The sequence below is a fragment of the Buteo buteo genome, chromosome 4 (assembly GCF_964188355.1).
Source record: "Buteo buteo chromosome 4, bButBut1.hap1.1, whole genome shotgun sequence".
Classification (NCBI taxonomy): Eukaryota; Metazoa; Chordata; class Aves; order Accipitriformes; family Accipitridae; genus Buteo; species Buteo buteo.
In genome coordinates, this window is record NC_134174.1 from 16718454 (window position 1) to 16738282 (window position 19829).

At 42.1% G+C, this 19829-nt stretch overlaps 1 protein-coding gene across 2 annotated transcripts in view; it reads left to right on the plus strand.

Annotated features, from left to right (window-relative positions):
- Nucleotides 1–7781: 7781 nt before the first annotated feature.
- The window catches only part of CPNE8 (copine 8), a 112126-nt gene continuing 100078 nt past the window's right edge, over nucleotides 7782–19829 (plus strand). The window contains exon 1 of one of the 2 annotated variants that reach the window (XM_075024887.1): nucleotides 7782–7983. In XM_075024887.1, coding sequence (XP_074880988.1) covers nucleotides 7844–7983 — 140 coding nt within the window. In that variant the 5' untranslated portion in view covers nucleotides 7782–7843. Of the gene's footprint in view, nucleotides 7984–14708; nucleotides 14749–19829 lie in introns of those variants that run through there. The other variant, XM_075024889.1, reaches the window with a different exon arrangement.

Here is a 19829-nt window from a genome sequence, read left to right on the forward strand (position 1 = left end):
AATCTTTCAGCTGGAAAACAGAGAATGTTTTATATCCTCTCATGATTTCACAAATCTTTCCAGACAGAATTCCTTCTCTTCCCAGAGTCCAGACAATAGGACCCCATCTTGTGGGAGAGACTTGCACTTTCTGGTTCCATGTCTAACAGGGGGTTATCAAATATGACAGAGCGCCTTAAGGAGCCATTAATTTTTTCCTCTATGAAAGTAGAGCCATGTTCTCTTTATGTCCAAAGAGCATTTGTTGTTTTTTTCCACAAAACAAGTGTGATCTTGGCAAAAAAAAAGCATCAAGAAGTGAATAAATTAATTAACATAAAAATCAAACACAGCTTTCAAAATGAATTTGGGACAGAGCTTCATTGTAAGCCTGACTGCATGAAAAATAGTACATGGGGGGACCTGGCAACATGCTGGGATTTCATTTATCTTCGAAGGAATACAAAAACACCCACCACTTTTTTTCAAAATGATGAAGCAATAGTCATGATATGTGCATATATAGTGACAGGTTTTTTAAAATTCCACTATCTTGGCTTACACTGAGAAATTTGTGAAAGAAACTGTTAAAAAGGAATTGACAGAGAAGTTTGATTTTGCTTCTTGCTGGTTATTTAGATTATATAGTGTTACCCTGACTCCACTGGGATCCTTCTGGGAAGCTGAAATGATATGTGAACCTGGTATATCATCCAGATCATATATTTATGTGAGCTCGAGTGTATGGCTGTTGACAGGCAGCGGATCCAACACTTACCCAGACTGGTCCAGGTTATCACCCTCACCATGTACACGTTTGTCTGAATATTTACAGGTCGGTAATAAGTCAGCAGTTGGTGCTCCCTGATGAAATCTGTGGTGGAGTCTACCCTCAATGATTAAATCTGTGCCTATTTTGGCAGAGATACTGATTTCTTCCATGCCTGAAATAGTGTGAGCTAATGTCTCCGCTATGTTACTAGGGAATACATGAAGTCACGTGCATGAGTAATGAAAGGCACAACCTGACTGATGGAGAAGGATGGCTCAAATGTAGCAATTTGGGTATTGCTGTTCTTGGGTTCAGAATTGCTGTAATGATTTTTTTTCCTAAAAGAACTGAGTTTGATTTTAATTGCAATGAAGAAAATAACTGGAGAACCTGTGTATTATCTGTAGAGGCTGAGTGCACAATTTCTTCTGCATTAGCCAACTCACAAGGCAAGTTTTACGTATGAAGACTTTGCCTCCAAAGATGTGTTGCTAACAGTGGCAGTGATTTTATGAACACTGGAAGAAGGCTGAGGGAAAAGATGTGGGTAGAGATTAGGCAGAGAAAGAAACCATGTAATATATTATTCTTAAAAGATTTGTAACACTCACATATATTCTGCAAATCAGCTGATATTTCTCAGAAACATAAAAGGCCTGGAGGTGAGTGGGCATGGCAGGGAAGGATCAAAAAAAATAATTCCAATCATGGAGAATAGTCCAAGAACATGGGAAGTTGCTGAAGAGGAAGTAGATTTCCTCTTCTGAAATTTAAGTACTTTCCTTGAGTGCTCAACTGATCTTGTGATGAACATGTTGAGGTTTCATTTTGGGGCTGTCTGATCTTATGTTCATTGAGAAGAACATTGTTATTTAGACTTTTTGAGATAAATTGTATGCAGACAATCTTTTTGTCACCATCCTTGCTGCCATATTAAACACTCTTACTTTAGCAGCACCTGAAATTGTCTGCTGCCATGAGCTAGTCATGAGTTGCCTTTCTAAAAAAAAATGGCTTTAAATGCATCCTTATATTTTTCTGGCAACCTGTCCAGAAATGAAATCAGTATGGCCCGTGGCTCAGTTGAAGGTGCATGAATAATATTTCTTCATTCAAAAAGACCTAATCAGTTTGATTCCTTGTCCTTTAAAATGAAATCTGAACTGTAATCTGACTTCATTGACTGCTGAAAACTAGTACTAAAAATACTCCCAAGTCACATGCTTAGAACTAGAGATCCATGCTACATGCTTCATTCTGAGATGAGAGCCAGAAAAACTGCTCAGTAGATCTAAAATTCCTCTGTTCGTAGATGTAGAGACCTTACTATGCAGTACTAAGTGTAAGATGTGAAATGGATTCCATGACACCTCCTGGATGACTCTGAGAGTGCTTCAGGGGTCTTTGCCATTTTGAAGAGCTCTTGAACAAACTGAAAACTGTGTCAGGAACTGATGCTACTTAACCTGGAATGGCTGTGCTGATCCTACAGAAGAACACTTTCCCTAGGATGTGGGAGGAAGGAGCCTTATGGTTGTGCTGATGATGATCTGCCTCTTCTGACCTGGATCAAACTGGAAGAAAGTTTGAAATAATCCAGGAAACTTTATCTAGTGCTAAAGGTGCTTTGATAGATAACATAGCCAGTTTTGGTGTAGATAAGTATAATATAGTGAGATGAGAATATTTGTTGTATAGCTATCCTTCGTGTTTGGAGACTTTTGGAAGTCATATTTATACTTTGTGATTTTATTCTGCATGGAACCAGTAGAGAGGTATACAAATGCATTTACTAACTTTGTCATGGTAGAGAAATGGTGAAATCATTAGCTGTCTCTGCACTGATGACTCACTAACTTCCTCATGCTTATGCCATGGTGACAACATACTCTTTTTTCCTGCAGACAGCAAGGATAGGTTTCAAAGGCTTTGAAACATAGGCCTAGATACTTTTTACTGAAGAATGCATTCTCCTTGACACCTGTGAGACTGCAGACATAAGCCCTTGAAAAACTAGTATTTAAAGTGAAAACCTTCAAGGAGTGGAGATTTTTTATGTCTAATCTCTGAGTCAGACACCTCCTTTAGACTTTACCATCACAAAAACAGAGCTTCATAAGTATTTGTGTGTTTTGAAAGCAGATTACAAAATCATGGAGTTATAGGAAGTAATTCATACTAGAAGAATAAAGGCACTAAACATATCCATCAGCGTGTTGTATCACAGATGGTTTTTAAAGCCTGTGGTCTGGATTCAGCCATGGTGCTTGCTGATGGTTCCAGTAATGATGGTAGCGCTGATGGTTCCACTTGCCCTAGCAAATGCTGAATGCCTTGTCTTTGGTCAATGGATTAAAACAATCAGCAGTAGCAAAGAAAGAGTGTGCTAATCAAAGGCAGGAAAGAAAGATACAATAATTCTCAAACAGCAGTGTGTATTAGGATGTTGGCATTGTTTCAGTGCTATGTTCAGCTATCAGAAAGCACCAAGTTATGGCTAAGGTCACTCCATTCTTCAGGGTCTTGAAAGAAACAGTTTGAGAGCAGCCAGGATAAAAAGATAGTGTTTGTTGGATGTTAAGTAAGGGAATTACTGAACAATACTTGAGAAGGAACCAGGGAATATGGTATGTTCACCACAGATTCAAACTTAGCAAGCAGTATTTTTGTTGTCATGAAAATGGTATTGTGTTATAGTTGCAGTTGTTTTGTTCCAATAATGCTGAAGCTCACTTCTAAGCTCACTCCTATACTCATCCACATATTATTTCATATCTACAGAAGAATAGATGCCATTTCCAATTTCTTAATTTCCTACAGAAGAGTTTGTGTTGGTTTTGTGTGTGGGTTTTTTTAGGAGTGCAAAGATTGAATCATAAAACTTCTTTTCTTGAGATGTCTAATTAATGATCTACAAGGCAGAAAGCTGAGGCGGTGGAGGGGAGTAATCAATGTTTGCATCCTGTGGCATTCGGGTTCAATTATATTGCTGAAACCTGGAAGCAGTGGTGTTTTAAAGCAATAATTCAGTGTTACACATTACAGCTATTCTGGAATCTGTAGTTTGTTCATAGTTTATGCTGTAATTACTGCAAGTATATCCCTCATTCCTTAAATAAGATTGCACGTATTGAAATGAGTTATGTAGACATCTGATAATTAGCAACAGCTGACAATAATAAAGTAACAATCACAAAAGAAAGCGAGGAAAATATGTCCTGCTTTCCACTGCAAAATTTTCACAGAGTCAATGATCTCATTCAAATGTCAGCATAGCATATTGTGTCGGTTTGACTGTCGTGGTTTAACCCCAGCTGGCAACTAAGCACCATGCAGCCGCTCGCTCACTCCCCCCGCGGTGGGATGGGGAGAGAATCAGAAGAGTAAAAGTGAGAAAACTTGTGGGCTGAGATAAAGACAGTTTAATAGGTAAAGCAAAAGCTACGCACACAAGCAAAGCAAAACAAGGAATTCATTCCCCACTTCCCATGGGCAGGCAGGTGTTCAGCCATCTCCAGGAAAGCAGGGCTCCAGCACGCCTAACGGTGACTTGGGAAGACAAACGCCATCACTCTGAACGTCCCCCCTTCCTCCTCCTTTCCCCAGCTTTATATACTGAGCACGATGTCCTGTGGTCTGGAATACCCCTCTGGTCAGTTGGGGTCAGCTGTCCCGGCTGTGTCCCCTCCCAACTCCTTGTGCCCCCCCAGCCTCCTCGCTGGTGGGGTGGGGTGAGGAGCAGAAAAGCCCTTGGCTCTGGGTAAGCAGGGCTCAGCAGTAACCAAAACATCCCTGTGTTATCAACACTGTTCCCAGCACAAATCCAAAACACAGCCCCATACTAGCTACTGTGAAGAAAATTAACTCTATCCCAGCCAAAACCAGCACACATATACAACAGACAGCCCTGAGGTTTCTTTCACACTGTAATCTGATAGGTATTTTGTATGTAAATTCCAGATATTGTCCAGTCCTCACACCTCATTGCCATTTAAGAATGAGCAAATACAAGGTGCCTCTCTGGAATCATAATAATGTATATTTAGCCCTATTGGTGCATATCTTTCAACCATTCCTCATTTTCACTTCTCTCTTTCCCATATAAATCACTCCCAGTGCTTGAGAACTATGTGCTTACGTACTCTAAGCTGAAACATCAGAGGACAAAATAGCTGTGCCTTTGTAAACATGATGAGAGGAGATGGGTATCTCCCCAGCAACACTGAAGACTTGAATTTCCTTAACTCCACCATTATTTTCACAGGATGCTCTATTTATGGAATCACCAATAACCAACTATTTCCCTTTTTCTAAGCAGAATAAAACATTAAGATCAGATAATATAAAAATGATCAAACCAACCCCCCACCTAACCTTAGTAGGGAAGAATATAAGATCCTATCACACTTCCATACTATACTTTTAAGTTACCCATGCCTATACTTATTATAATACTTATATAATATATAGTAATATATTATAGTTATTATAATAACTATTCATGCCTTTTAAGTTATTCATGCCATGGTCTGTGAGATCTACTGATTATGTTTAGATTTTTACAGTGGATTATAAAAGAGGGAGGAACAGTATTATAATGCTGAAAAAGAGTTTTAATTTTTTCTTAGAAACTGGTTTTTTTTAGTTTTTTGTCATCTAGTACCCTGTTTGTACTCAGCATTAGCCTCTCAAGACACCAGTGGTCCTTCACCCATCCCTTCACACTACTGTATGGACAAAGATAATAGTGATGTAGATTTGCCTTTGGGTTTTTTTTTAGCAATTTCAGCTGTAGGCTTGCTAGTTTGGCTGCCTGCAGACACACCTAGAATACTTGTGAAGGTACGTGATTTCTTGGCTGTACCAAAAACTTCAAACAGGCTGATTTAAGAGGAAATACTTTGGTGATAGCTGATGAGAAATTGCTTTGTGTTCAACAACTGGACAAGGAAGAAAAAGAAAGAGACTTCAGGTGATACCTTCCTGAAAACAGATGCAGAAGATTAGAAGTAGCGTGTGAAGTGAGAAGCTTATGAACAAAATTATCAGTGATATTTTTGCTGAGTTTCTGCCACTGAAGTTATGTTTCAGACGTGTGCTGCGCACAGGGAGTATACGTCCTGTAAGTAAAACCACGTTACTGTCTTCTGTATTCCCACTGCTTGATCTGTTGGCTAGGAGCTGACCAGGTATCCACAGTCAAGTCACTTGTCTATCATTATTTTGAGGTACTACTTGAGATCATGCATTGAACTTGAATTACACCAACAGGAATCTAGAAATTAAATTCAAAATGAATGTATTCTGGTAACATTTGTGGCTTTAGAGTTACATTTGTCTTTTGCAAATAAACACATTAAACTTCTTTATTTCTACGTGTAAAACCATTAACAGCCAGAGGAGTAGAGGAGTTCTGTACAGGATTTGGTGTGATATCCTGTGATCTTTGACCTGTCCTACGTACTGTGCAACTACAGACATGGCATTTAATTTGCCTGTGCCTTACCTGTCCCTATATGACATGGGGACGGTAGCACTTCCATATCGCATCAAACTGCTATGATGAGAAATGGATACTGGGGGCTCCTTAGATGCCATGATAATGGATACAAACTAAATACAGGAGAAAAAGACCTGGGGGTGCTGGTTGACAGCCTGGAGAAAAGAAGGCTGAGAGGAGACCTTACTGCTCTCTACAACTACCTTAACAGAGGATGTAGCCAGCTGGTGTTGGTCTCTTCTATCAAGTAACAAGCGATGGGACAAGAGGGAAAGGCCTCAAGTTGCACCAGGGGAGGTTTAGATTGGATGTCAGGAAAAATTTCTTTACTGAAAGGGTTGTCAGGCATTGGAACAGGCTGCCCAGGGAAGTGGTGGAGTCACCATCCCTGGAGGTGTTCAAAAAGTGCGTAGATGAGGCACTTCAGGACATGGTTTAGCGGTTTAGTGGGCGTGGTGGTGTTGGGTTGACAGCTGGACTTGATGATCTTAAAGGTCTTTTCCAACATTCTATGATTCTAAACAAGGTGAATTATTGTGGACAGGTTCAGTGTGACTGAACTAGCGGTCTTAAAAAAAGGGGCCTGCGCAAGTACACGAGAGGGTGAAATTCCCGTTTTTTCAACCTGTCACTTAACGCACGTAACGACCAAGGCAGGAGCACGCCTGTTGGCTCAAGTCTCTTGTAGTAACGATTGCTGTTCTCTCTTCGAGGGCAACTAACGTTAGCGTCTGGTTTTCCACGTTTGTTTCTTCTTTCTGGCTTTCACGACTCAGCGCCGCGCAGACGGCCGCTGCTGCCCCGCCGCCGGCGGGAGGCGGCGCCCCGCGCTCTGCCGCCGCGGCCCCTCTGCGGCGCCCCCTGGCGCCCGCCCGGCCGGCAGCGGAGCCGGCAGCGGAGCCGCCGCGCCCCGTCCCTGCCTGCCCTGCCGCAGCGGGCGGCCGCCGCTCCCGGGACACTCCTGGGCTTTGCCGCCGGGGTGCGTCTTGTGTCGTGGCCCGGGAGAATCAGTCTGCCTCACCGCGGGACGTTGAAGTTTGGGACGTCACCGGCCGGGGAGCGGCCGGGCCGCGCTCTCCCCCCGCCGCCGGCTCCCGGGGAGGCGGGGAGTTGCTCGGGGCGTGTGGGCCCGCTGACTCACGAACGGGGAGGCAGGGGATTCCCTGGCTACCCTGCGGGACGGGACGGGACGGGGCGGGAGTTTCCGCGCAGGGGCGAAAACGCGCGGGACCGGCCGCCGGGCTCGCTTCCACCGGGGCCGTTCCCCGCCCCGCGGCCCCGGTGCCGTTTCCTCCCCGGGGGCTCCGGCGCCCGAGCGGGGCGGGCCGGCGGCGGGTCGGCCCGGGCAGCCCGCCCCCCGCGCCGGCCGTCGGGCACCCCGCGCGCCCCGGGCCGGGGCAGTCACGCGCGGCTCCCGCCCGCGGTGACGTCACCGCCCCGCTCCCGCCTCGCCGCCTCAGTCGGCGGCGGCAGCCCGCGGGCGGCGGCGCGGGCCGGTGCACCGCTCCGCTCCGCTCCACGGGCGGCGGCCCGCTTGGCGCCGCCTCCTGCCCTCCCTCTCCGCCGCCCTCCTGCCCGCCCTGCGCTGCCCCATGTTCGGGCTGGAGGAGCCGGCGGGGCGGCAGAAGCCGGGCAGGAGTGGTGGGTTTCCGAACATGGCGTCCGTGGGGGATTTTAACGTCCTCGGCGCCAGCATCCCGGCCACCAAGGTGGAGCTCTCCGTGTCCTGCAGGTACGGCGGCGGCTGCGGGCCGCCCTGCCCGCGCGCCCCGGGGGCGTCGGAGGGGGCAGGCGGGCGAGCGGGCCGGTCCCCGCCCCGGGCTCTGTCAGCCGAGGGGGGCGGCCGGGAGGAGAAGGGGCAGCGGCCGGGCGGCCCGCCGCATGCCGGGCGCCGTGCGAGGCGCTTTCCCTCCAGTGCTCGGAGAAGCGTGCCCGGCGCGGGGAAGTTGTGAGCGCTCAGCCGGCGGCAGCGCCCGGGCGCAGCCCGAGGTCGGCGGCCGGCCCGCGGCAGCCCGCTTCGGCGTGCCGGGGGCGGGGGTGCTGCCGGCGGACCCCGGGGCAGAAAGCGCCGGCTCTCGCAGGGGCTGCGGGCGGCCGCCGGCTTTGCCGAAACGGGCGGCCGCTGCTGCCGCCCCAGATCCTTCCTTCCCGTGCCGCTGCCGGCACGGGGGAAGCTGGCCGGAGGGGAGCGGGGGTCGCCTCGCCGTGCGTGCGCGCAGAGCGATTTCTCCAGCCGGTGTTTTAACTTCTGGAGCTGACCCAAGCGCCGCGGGTGGGGACGGAGGAAACTCCCCTCCGGAATAATCCTTTCGTCTGTTGTCTGAGGCTTTCCTGCCGAACTGTTACGAAACCGGGCGTGCTACCTCGTCACGTTTTATCGTAACGCTGTTGCCGATAAATTAAGAAAATGCCAGCCCGTAACGCAAAACCTAGCGTATGCCGTTTTGTTCCTCGGCATTTATTTGGCCGCGGTTTGTTTATCGGCATTTCAAAAAATCCTGCTTTCTCCCTTGAATCGCAGGGAATTTCCCGTTAGAGGTCTAAAAATATTTTATTTGTGGGCTTTCATATTCGTATCTTTATTCATGTTTCACAGCTTCCTTAAGTATTCCCTAGTAGTTGCAGAGCAGTGGTTCCTTTCACCACCAGAGTTGGCAGCTTCTAGCGGATAATTTGAACTGCTAGTGTTGTTTCCTGATGCGAAATGAGGCAAAGTTTGTGCTTCAGTCCGTTGCTCCATTTTCTAATGTAGCTGCCCGGGAGTTCCTGCAGTTGACACTACTTCTCCAAGGACAGAACGGCAGGGCTCTAAACTTAAATTGTCAGACAACTCCCTCTCTTTCCTTAGTAAATAAAGTATGATATGATGTTTTATCAAGGTTGCATTTCAAAAGAAGGCTGAGATGATAAGAAGTAGAGTAAGATTGAATTTGGAATACTGAAACAGTCACTAGGCTGACATGGGAACACCCCGATGTACTTACTGCCTGCCTCTGCCAAGTTCACTGGCAACAACCACAGAAAACCCTGGTCCAGTGAAGGGCGTGCTGCTATGTGCAAAAGCAATCCAGGACCTTTAGTATTACTTTTAGGTTCCTCAAGTAACCTGTCACAATTACAGATGTCAGAACATTTATGCTGGATTTGACCCAGTTGACTTATAATGGGAGTTTCTTTCATTCCAGGTATTGTTTGTATATACCTGCAATGTTTTCTTCAAACCTTAGTTTTATAGTGATTTGAGAATCCATCAGGTAGTTAGGAAGAAATGTAGGAATATGACATAGACAATCAATTCTGACCTTCGTTACCTTACTTGTAACTAATTTCAGTATATAGTTCACAATGTTAATTTCTCTGTAGGTATCTTCAAAAGCCATGTCTGTTTTTCTTATTTAAAAAAAATCATTTCCCATCCTGATATGTCTCCATGTCAAGTGCAGAAGGATGGGAATTTCTGTGGCGATTCCTTTCTTCTTTATGTGCTGGGATGACAGCTTTTGGTTACAAAATCATGCTTTAAAATTGAGTATAAAATGAATGACATTGGGGCAGAGAGTAATGATTAACACATGTTTGTGATTCATCTGTAAACACGTTCATTGGCTAAAGCTCTCGAAAAGTAGTGTTAAATGAAATTGTGAAATACAGCAAGAGCAAACTGCAAAGTTCAGAGAATGCTGAAAATTCTTTAATAATTAGCAGTTGTGTATTGCTTACACACCTGGAGAGAAATGCTTTTAAAATAGTTTGGGTCAAGACATTAGTTTTCCCTTGATACCTGAAGAGTTGTAGAACCAATTTTGGTCACTAGTTTACATGAACAATTATCAGCTCCTACCTATTCTTTCTTCCTAGATTTTTTTTTCTTTTTTTTGCTTGTTTTCTTTATAGGAAGTATGGGAACTTCTTCCAGTTTGTACAGGTGGTGTAACTTGGTGGTCAGTGAAGCAGTACAAGCTATTTGTGCCACACAATAGATTTGTGACTCTAGACAATAGTCTTTCCTTTCTGTCTTTCCTTTCTGTCTTTCCTTTCTGTCTTTCCTTTCTGTCTTTCCTTTCTGTCTTTCCTTTCTGTCTTTCCTTTCTGTCTTTCCTTTCTGTCTTTCCTTTCTGTCTTTCCTTTCTGTCTTTCCTTTCTGTCTTTCCTTTCTGTCTTTCCTTTCTGTCTTTCCTTTCTGTCTTTCCTTTCTGTCTTTCCTTTCTGTCTTTCCTTTCTGTCTTTCCTTTCTGTCTTTCCTTTCTCTCTTTCCTTTCTCTCTTTCCTTTCTGTCTTTCCTTTCTCTCTTTCCTTTCTCTCTTTCCTTTCTCTCTTTCCTTTCTCTCTTTCCTTTCTCTCTTTCCTTTCTCTCTTTCCTTTCTCTCTTTCCTTTCTCTCTTTCCTTTCTCTCTTTCCTTTCTCTCTTTCCTTTCTCTCTTTCCTTTCTCTCTTTCCTTTCTCTCTTTCCTTTCTCTCTTTCCTTTCTCTCTTTCCTTTCTCTCTTTCCTTTCTCTCTTTCCTTTCTCTCTTTCCTTTCTCTCTTTCCTTTCTCTCTTTCCTTTCTCTCTTTCCTTTCTCTCTTTCCTTTCTCTCTTTCCTTTCTCTCTTTCCTTTCTCTCTTTCCTTTCTCTCTTTCCTTTCTCTCTTTCCTTTCTCTCTTTCCTTTCTCTCTTTCCTTTCTCTCTTTCCTTTCTCTCTTTCCTTTCTCTCTTTCCTTTCTCTCTTTCCTTTCTCTCTTTCCTTTCTCTCTTTCCTTTCTCTCTTTCCTTTCTCTCTTTCCTTTCTCTCTTTCCTTTCTCTCTTTCCTTTCTCTCTTTCCTTTCTCTCTTTCCTTTCTCTCTTTCCTTTCTCTCTTTCCTTTCTCTCTTTCCTTTCTCTCTTTCCTTTCTCTCTTTCCTTTCTCTCTTTCCTTTCTCTCTTTCCTTTCTCTCTTTCCTTTCTCTCTTTCCTTTCTCTCTTTCCTTTCTCTCTTTCCTTTCTCTCTTTCCTGTAAGGATACAGCTTCTATTCACTGAGCTTTTAATTCTGCATGGTTCAACTGTCAGCACTTCCCAAGTTAATTTGCCCTGCATGCCTGTACTGTCAATGTTACCAAATTAGCCAGGTTCCAGTACTATGCAGATGGCATTGCACTACTACTTATTCTGCAAGCCAGCCTGTTTTAGCTTCAGGGACACATCAGGTAGCCTTTAGGAGAAGTGCATCTCATAGAATGAGAAATTGTCTATGAAAATTGTAAAGTCTTTTGTAAAGTCTAAATGTTTTGGATATCAGGTGGTGCTCTTTCTGGGGTTTCTGTATGACTAAAAACTTTTCATATGATTCCTATGGCTTATTGAATGCCAGCATTGGCTGTAGTTTTACAAATGCTAGAAAAGCAAGAAATTAATTTAATTTTTTCTAGTTATTGCTACTCAGTGCCTACCAAACAAAAAGTTCACAGTTCTTTTCCGACTCTTGTAAGATGTAGATTCCTAAACCTCTGAGGTTTTTTATCAGGACTCTGTATTCTTTGGCTCAAGAGCCAGATCTAATGTGGCAGAACAACTTAAATGTGTCATCCCAGAGGATCCTCTGGTGTTGGTAATAGTCCACTATTGTCTGGATCAATTGTTCTGGTAGCCATCTCCCTCTGCGTCCTGAACGGCATCCATGGTCTAATGAAAATTTCGTTGTCACCTACTATGCATTCTTTACTTGTTGCGGCCTGGCATAATTTTGCGTGATTGTCATGTGGTGAAGGATCAGGACCTTGGCCCTCCAGTTGGTGTGGAAGACAGAATATAGGCTGCTCTTTTACTCCACTGCTGTTTTCCAGCCCAAAGGTTCCTCTTCCTCTCTGAAGAGGTATTTGCACTGCATACTGATTGTAGGCCTGTGCCAAGACTTGAATCTTCACTTACCAGCTGGGTGTGTAAATTTGTGGTCCCATGTGAGCTTGTGGTAAGCTTCAGGCCATGCATCTGTCATCCTGTATCTCCCTCTCTGGTGGTGTTCTTCACTGATTCCAATCTAGTTAAATCTTGGAAAAAACTTTGTATTCTCTCCCCATCTTCCCTTCTATCGGTGCAGTTACTATGTTGTTGACTGAACTAGCATATTTAATACCAAGAACACAAGTAGATTATGGTTGTCACACATCTTGAAGTTTGTACTCTGTGTGAACATATGAAGTTCAACGGGTTCTCAAGTTTTTCACTCTTTGTTGTGATCTGTATAGTGGTGATTTATGCTCCTCATGGTTACTGTGTAGACCGACCTAGTTTTTTTCCTGTAGTCTCCTGATTGAGCCATAGCCTTTATGAAACCTTGTCTTACAAGAAAGGCCAAGAGTTTCGTTATGCCTCATGTTAATGTTTATTTACTTACTGAATGAGCAGTTATTAATTAGAATTATCTTCTTGAGACTAATTTTTTAATATCTATAGGAAAGAGAAGCTGTAGTTTGATCACTTTATGACTTCTAGTAGTGTATCAAAGATGACGTGGTTACCTGAAAGATGGTAAAAGTGTTGTAAAATATTGACACAGTACAGGGTCACTTTGCTAATTGAGAAAGTTTTTTATGATAGTCTTGCTCTGCTAGGCTTTATGCTCAATTAGGCAGTCTGTCCTCATCATTCAGGGTTTATGCTGGAGAGGCTTCTACACTGGCTGTATTCCCACACCAGGTGTAATGTGTGGAAAGGCAGCATAAACTCCTTATCATGGTTAATTCAACAGAAATACAATTGGTTGCCCATGCCTGGTTTGGATCGGTTCTATGCCGCTTCACAATTTGTACAGAAATCTAATGCTAATGAATGGGCTGAATGGAATTAAGCAACTCCTATTCTCAGTAATGAAGATAATTTAATTTCAAGTTTCTTGCACAGAGGAACAAAACGTACTACTTCAGGTTTTTTGCTTTTCCTTTTGTTTGGCAGTCTGAAAGTCATCACCAGCCACTTTCTAGTGGTTGCGGTACCCAAAAGTATGTTTAATTGTATCTTTGATTGTCCTAGGCATTGATTTCTGGCAAGATCGATTCTTTCCAGCCAGTGTACTTACCTCCTGGTTTTTTGGAAATATTCATCATTTGTTAGAAATCCCTGTTGCAGGAAGATGGAATGATAAAAGAAATATCCATAACAAATTAATTATTTGAGCTTGTAACTCTGTATAGTACAAAATACAGAATATAAAATTCATCCTGATGGTAAGTCTGGTTTTCATTTTTCTGCTTTCTTTGTGTATGTGTGCCCAGGTTGGATTAGAAGTCTGTGGAGTGGTTATGTGTGACCGACAACAGAAAGTTGATCTTGTATGTTTTTTCTTTGAAATGAAACTGCCTAGACAACCAGCTGGCTTCAGCCGAGAAAAATGAGTGTACTGGGAGAAAATGTAAATGGGTGACAGTGTCCATCAAAATAGTCACAGAGATGTGTTAGCCTGATAGCCTACATGGTTTCGTTTTCACCTATGCATGTATATTGTTTGAACTTTAAGCGTGCAGCCATGTGACTTCTAGAATTTAAGGCAGATATAGTGTTGCCTCGTAAATTCAGTCTTGCGATTGCTAGGAGCAGGCCCCAGGTTTCACATCAACCGTGCAAGGGCTCAGGACTTGTCAGATTTCGTCTAAACTTGTCCTTGCCTACATGGAGCTTTGTTTGGGTTTGCTTAGCTGCAAACCCAAACCAGTGCTTTTTGTAATGACCAGGTGGCTACTGCTTGGTTTTGCTTTGGCTTGTCTTTGTGTAATTGTGTGGTATAACCATATTTCTTTCTACAGATAGTAGCAGCAAGTAGTTATTCTGTGTAGAATGACCTATTTGTGAGTTGCAGGGAAGGGTGCAGCGCAGAGGAGCATGGGCATGGTGGGATAGCAGAGGGCTTGCAAGTGCGGACACAGGATGCAGGGTGGAGGAGCAGGAGCAGAGGCTGAAAAGAGGGGGCTCGGGGTGCCACTGGGGACCCCAGCGCTGTGAAGAGGTCACCGGTGGTTGGTAAACAAGTCCAGGCTGGGAGCTGGGCAAAATCAAAAGAGCTGCAAGAGCAAGTCTCAAGCAGATGTAATACAATATATACAGTAAATGTGGACGTGAAATGGAGTTGCAGACCAGTGAGGCAAGAGCAGGATGTAAAAGCATGTTGGAAAAATAGCCCAGGTGGGGGTCCTCAGAGTGGGGAGGAAGAAGCCATCTACGTCATACTCCTGAGACCACCTGTTCCACCCCTGCCACCACTGTAAACTTCATGCTTCTCCCCAGGCAGGACATGGTACACCGGGGGATGGCTCAGTGGAACACCCTCCCACAGCTGAAGCCGGCAATCTCAGGCTTCAGAAGGGTGGTATATGGGAAAGCCCGACAGCGGGGAAAGGGCTAGGTACTAGGAAGTGTGTAACAACTTTAAATGTATTATTATGAAGACTTTCTGTAGTAGTATTATTTTCCTTATTTTCTTTCTTTCTCTGCCCATCTAAGCAGTGCCTCACCCCCCAACACCTCTGCAATGGCTGAGAAAGGATGAGGTATATGTTTGCTTTCTATATTACTTCTTTGATGTATACCTTTTGAAGATTTGTTTCAGAAAAACTGCAATACCAGTTTGTATGTTATATATATTGTTATACATTAATGAAATACTGTATTAACTCTACATTCCTAAAGAAATCAGATCTAAAATAGGGCAGCATATCCATGGATTTGGATGGGCTGGGTGAAAGTAGCTGGAAGGGACCAGTGAGTTGACACTAGATTGAATAGAACTTTTGACCACCAGCAATCCTTAGTGCCATCCCCCAGGATACGTCACTAGTAGCTCAGACCCAGAGACTGTTTACCTGCTCAGCCTTAGAAACATGAATGTAGATGGTTCATTCTGTTGGTTTCAAATAATAATTAGGTTGCTATTGAAGCAGAATTCAGTTTGTGATATTCCTAAATGGACTTTTTTTATTTAAACTGGAACAGTCCAGGAATGTGTTCAGGTCTGCTTCATCTGCAAGTGTATCTTTTCATAATCCAGTGCTTCCTGTCCGTTTCCATAGAATGTCTGTGAAACTATTCTTATGTTGAAGTAAATAAACTTGGCAACTCCTTTGTTTGTTTTTTTTAATCCCCAGAAGTAGTTAGCAGTTTTAATAGAGGTATCATCCTTAAACTGTTTGTGTACATCTAGCCGGAGAGGACTTTCTGTGGGTTGTCAAAAAAACTCATGGAAGCACTGCTGGTCTAACCCTTCTCATTGCTTCTCCATTTCTTTTTCCTTTAAGATAATGGCTTCTCAACCAATATATGTTTAAATAGACAATGAAAGTTACTGGGAGGCTGAAAATTATTTTTTCATCGTCTTGTGCACAAGAAGAGTCAATTCTCCAAAAGTTATGAAGACGTATTGTGGATGTTAAGCTTGCACATCAGAGATATGTTTGCTTTCTTCCCAGTCCTTCTAGTGTCCCAAAGAGTGGAGACAATCTGAACAGAAAGGAAGAAGTCATCCTAATTGCTTCTTAGTCAGGAGAGCCACCATTTTCTTGCCTGTGAGCCTTTCCTAAGACAACCAGTTATTTTGACAAGAAGATAAAATTCTGAGAAATTGTCTAATCTGCTTTTAGGTCCAGGGCATTTGAATATAGAGATCTGGAGGCTAATAGCTTGCTTTTTATTGTGTTCTGACAGAATACAGAAGGTGAGAGTAAATAGCTAGGGAAGGGTGACTACTTAAGCTAGCATTACAAGTGAAAAATTGTTTGCGAAATTACTCTGCAGGAAGTCAAGTGGACTCTTCACTCAAGTAGGCTCTTTGGATCATACCTCATCTTACCTAGGACTGACTATTGCAAGTCCAGTAATACCAGTCAAGGCTGAGGGACAGCGACTACTAGGATGTAATACAGTTATGTTACAATTAGTAGTAGAATGGATACTATTCTGCACAGTAAAAGGTGAGGAGATGCTGCTGCTTTTTTCAGGATCTTCCTTGAAAAAGACACATGGGCCCCGCATTAAGTGAGGGAAACAGAAATGCATTTGTTTAATGGACTGTTTAATGAACTAGGGACAATTCCTCTTCCCATGGAGTGGTACAAGTGTACTGTGAGAAAAGTAGTGTATGCTTATATGAGAGTATAATATATTGAAAATGTATATTTTCTAAAAATTAAAACCAATTTTGCACGGGTAACTAACTTTTGTGTTTGGAAACTGCTGAGTGCTTTATTTCACAACCAAGGAATCTTTGCATGCACTTAAATGTAATCTAAAGATGAAGAGAAACATAAAACTTGTAACACCTGGAGAGATTCTGACAAATTCATCTGAAGTAAACCACTTTTTTATCATTAAGGATTTCAGAGCTGCTGAAAGCAATGTATAAATATTTTTCCAGTCATATGAACACGGGGTTTTTTAGGATTTTGTGGTTTGTTTTTTTTTTTGAGACTAGAGAGATAGATTTTAAACTATTTCATTCTGTAGTTACTGTAGTCTGTTTTTCAGTGCCAGAATTCTGTCATTTTTGAAGGGAGAATTGGATTTACTTCTGCTTAGCAGCTAGGTATAACAAAGAGTTAAATTTAAAACAAAAAAATTACAGAGCAGGAAGTTCAGATATTGAGCATTAAAATAAAGTCAAATTTGAAGCAACCTGTATATGAACAAGGTGAGCAAATGTTACTTTTTAACATAGGTCAGTCTTTGTCAAGGTAGGTATGATGCATAGAGTACGTGAGATCATACAAAGCAACATCGACTGTAACGATTTCTGTTTAGCTACCACTGCTAACTAGATCAGTGAATATTGAAGTATCTGATTTATACATATGAGATGTTTTTACATTAAACATAGTACAAAAAACTTGACATTAGGAATCATTTCTTTATTGAGAGGGTGGTCAAACACTGGAACAGGCTTTCTAGAAAGGAGGTTAATGCCCCAAGCCTGTCATTTTTTAAGAGGCATTTGGACAATGCCCTTAATAACACGCTTTAACAAGCCCTGAAGTTGAACTAGATGTCTGCTGTGGGTTCCTTCCAACTGAAATACTCTATTCTGTTTTGAAACAATTTTTGAAGGAAAGTACTGGGCAGAAACTGTTATTTTGACAAATCTTTATGGAGTTCACGAAACTGTGTGAACAAAGTGATTCTGTAAGGCATGGCTAAATATGTTTTAAATTTTCTTATTGACTGATTACTTTTTTTTTTTCCTGGGGAAATTGCTGTCATACAGAAAAATAACTCTTTATCCCAGCATTTCTAATCTGTCTTGTGTGTTCCAGTTTAGACTAAGTAGGTGTTATTGCCATGCCTCCTATTTGTTTTTTTCTGTTCGTTGTTTATGCCCTTGCAACCATTTTGGAAGGTCCACTCCAGAATGGGTAGGTGCAGAATGAATTCCTTCAGGATCTGTGATGGTAGAATAATGCTTTCTGCACAGATGTTCCCAGACTTCTTTGCTGTAGGTATTTGATGTTCATGTTTTTCCAGGTAAAAGCATATGTCTTTTTTTTTTTTTTTTTTTCCCCCTCATAATTAATAGCAATTCCTTCTCTTTTCTTTTTGCATTCTTTATCTGAAAAGCTTAATGGGTGTAGAAAAAATATACTCACCGTCTTCAGTGAAAATAGAAGTCTGTTTCTCTTGATACTTGGATTAGGAGGAAGAAACAGAAGTTTCAGCTATTTCTGGTTTCTGAGTTTGTGAGCTTTCCTAGGACTGTTTCCTGAGACAAAATAGCATACTACCAAAGAGAATACTTTTCTCAGGAAAAAGGGAAAGAAATACACCCTGTATCGCTCAGCCTGTGCAGAAAGTGCCATTGACTATTAAAGGGATAAAGACTACATAAAGTTCCAGAAATACATCCAGTCTTCTTTTGCTTTTAGCATTTCTTTTGGTTGTAGAGTGTCCTATGCTTATGTGGCATGCAGTTTTCATATATTTAAAGGAGGACTTTGATTGTTTTCCCCCTAAAATGAAAATGCACAAATGAAATTGAGCAGTCTTTTGAGCTGTTACGTGATTTAGTGGAAAGTTTCTTCTGAAACTAGCTGCATTGCTTGAACAGCTTAAGTTCTTATGTTACTATTTTGGTTGGTTATTAATGATTTGGAAGATCAGGCATGCCTGCAAACTTTGCTGAAGACATTGTTTATTTATGGTGAAATGCGTGAAAGGTCAAATTGAGTATTTTACAAGCTGTATTAGTTCAAAACTGTGAATTAATGACACTGACCTGAGTTACAGTGTTAAACTTTGGTATCTCAACCCTTACAATCCTTTCAGGGATACTGTCGATGTAGAAATGTTCTTAATTCAAGAAGTCCCTGAGCAGCTAATGGTTGGTGACCAGGAACATTCTCAGGAAGTATTACGGATTCTTACCTTGTTCTTACACTGTTCCTATGGTGGCTACGTTTTGCAACTGCTGGAATAAGGGTATCGGGATAGACTGAGCTTTACAGTACCTGGTATGGCCAGTCTTTATGTTTTTATGTATATGGGAAAATAGAGGAAGAAAACTTAAAAAGGAACAAGATAAGAGTAGGAAATATTTAAAAAACTCAAAGCACCTTAGTTCAGTATAAGAGTCATTAAAATGGTTTAATCTTAATCTGCAGTCACAAACACTAATTTACCAATTATAAGGTCATTTTATAGTATTTATGCAGAGGAATTAAAATTGCTTGGAATCCTAATAGTGAGCATGGGAGGCCTATCCCAAAACCTAATGTACTATTTCTTTCATATAACCATAATTCTAGGTTTTTATAGCAATTCATTTTTTGATAATAAAACCAATTCTAGTTACCATGAATTAATGGCTTATCTAGGTATGTATAATTAAAGAGGAGTAGGAGGCAATTTTAATTTTGGATTGGCAATTATGATATTGCAGAATTTACTGTACTGTCTTTTAAAGCAGTTTGTAGTGGTCATTGTCAAATACAGACTTGGAATCGGTGATTTTCCTGGGTTTGTTAATATTTTAATTTATATTTGCACATTTTTGGTTAAGATGGAGTACAGTCTCTCTGAGTATAATTAAATGCATATGTAAAAATCCCACTTCTGAATGGATTAGAGAAGTTCTGAAGAAGTGGCACATGCAGACTTCAGGTTCATTCACAAATACAGATTTTAATCCTGGTGCCTACTTTGGCTAAAGTGGATGAAACAAATGCACCCAATGTTCTTTTAAAGCTATCTTTTGTTCTTATTGCTTGTTCTGAAATGTGGACTTGGCAGTTTCTAAATTGGGAATACAGTGTCTTTTCCTTGTTGAAGCATGAGTGGACCACTTAGAACACCTGTATTGAACAACATATTAATACACTTTTCAGCACTGTTCAGTAGCACAGAAATAATGTGATTTAGATCTGAATGAGAGTAATAAATGGTGACCTTTGAAGAAACTGTACTAATTATTAAAAATAATAAGCTGTAAGGGATGTAAACTGGTTATTTAATCCTTCCTCTTGCTCTAGGGTAGGATCAAAGAACTTATTAGGACTTGTAGCTACCTAACATGTTCTTAAAGACCTTCAGTGGTGGAGATTTCACATCATGTCTGGCCACCTTTAACAATGAAAGATGGTATAACAATGGA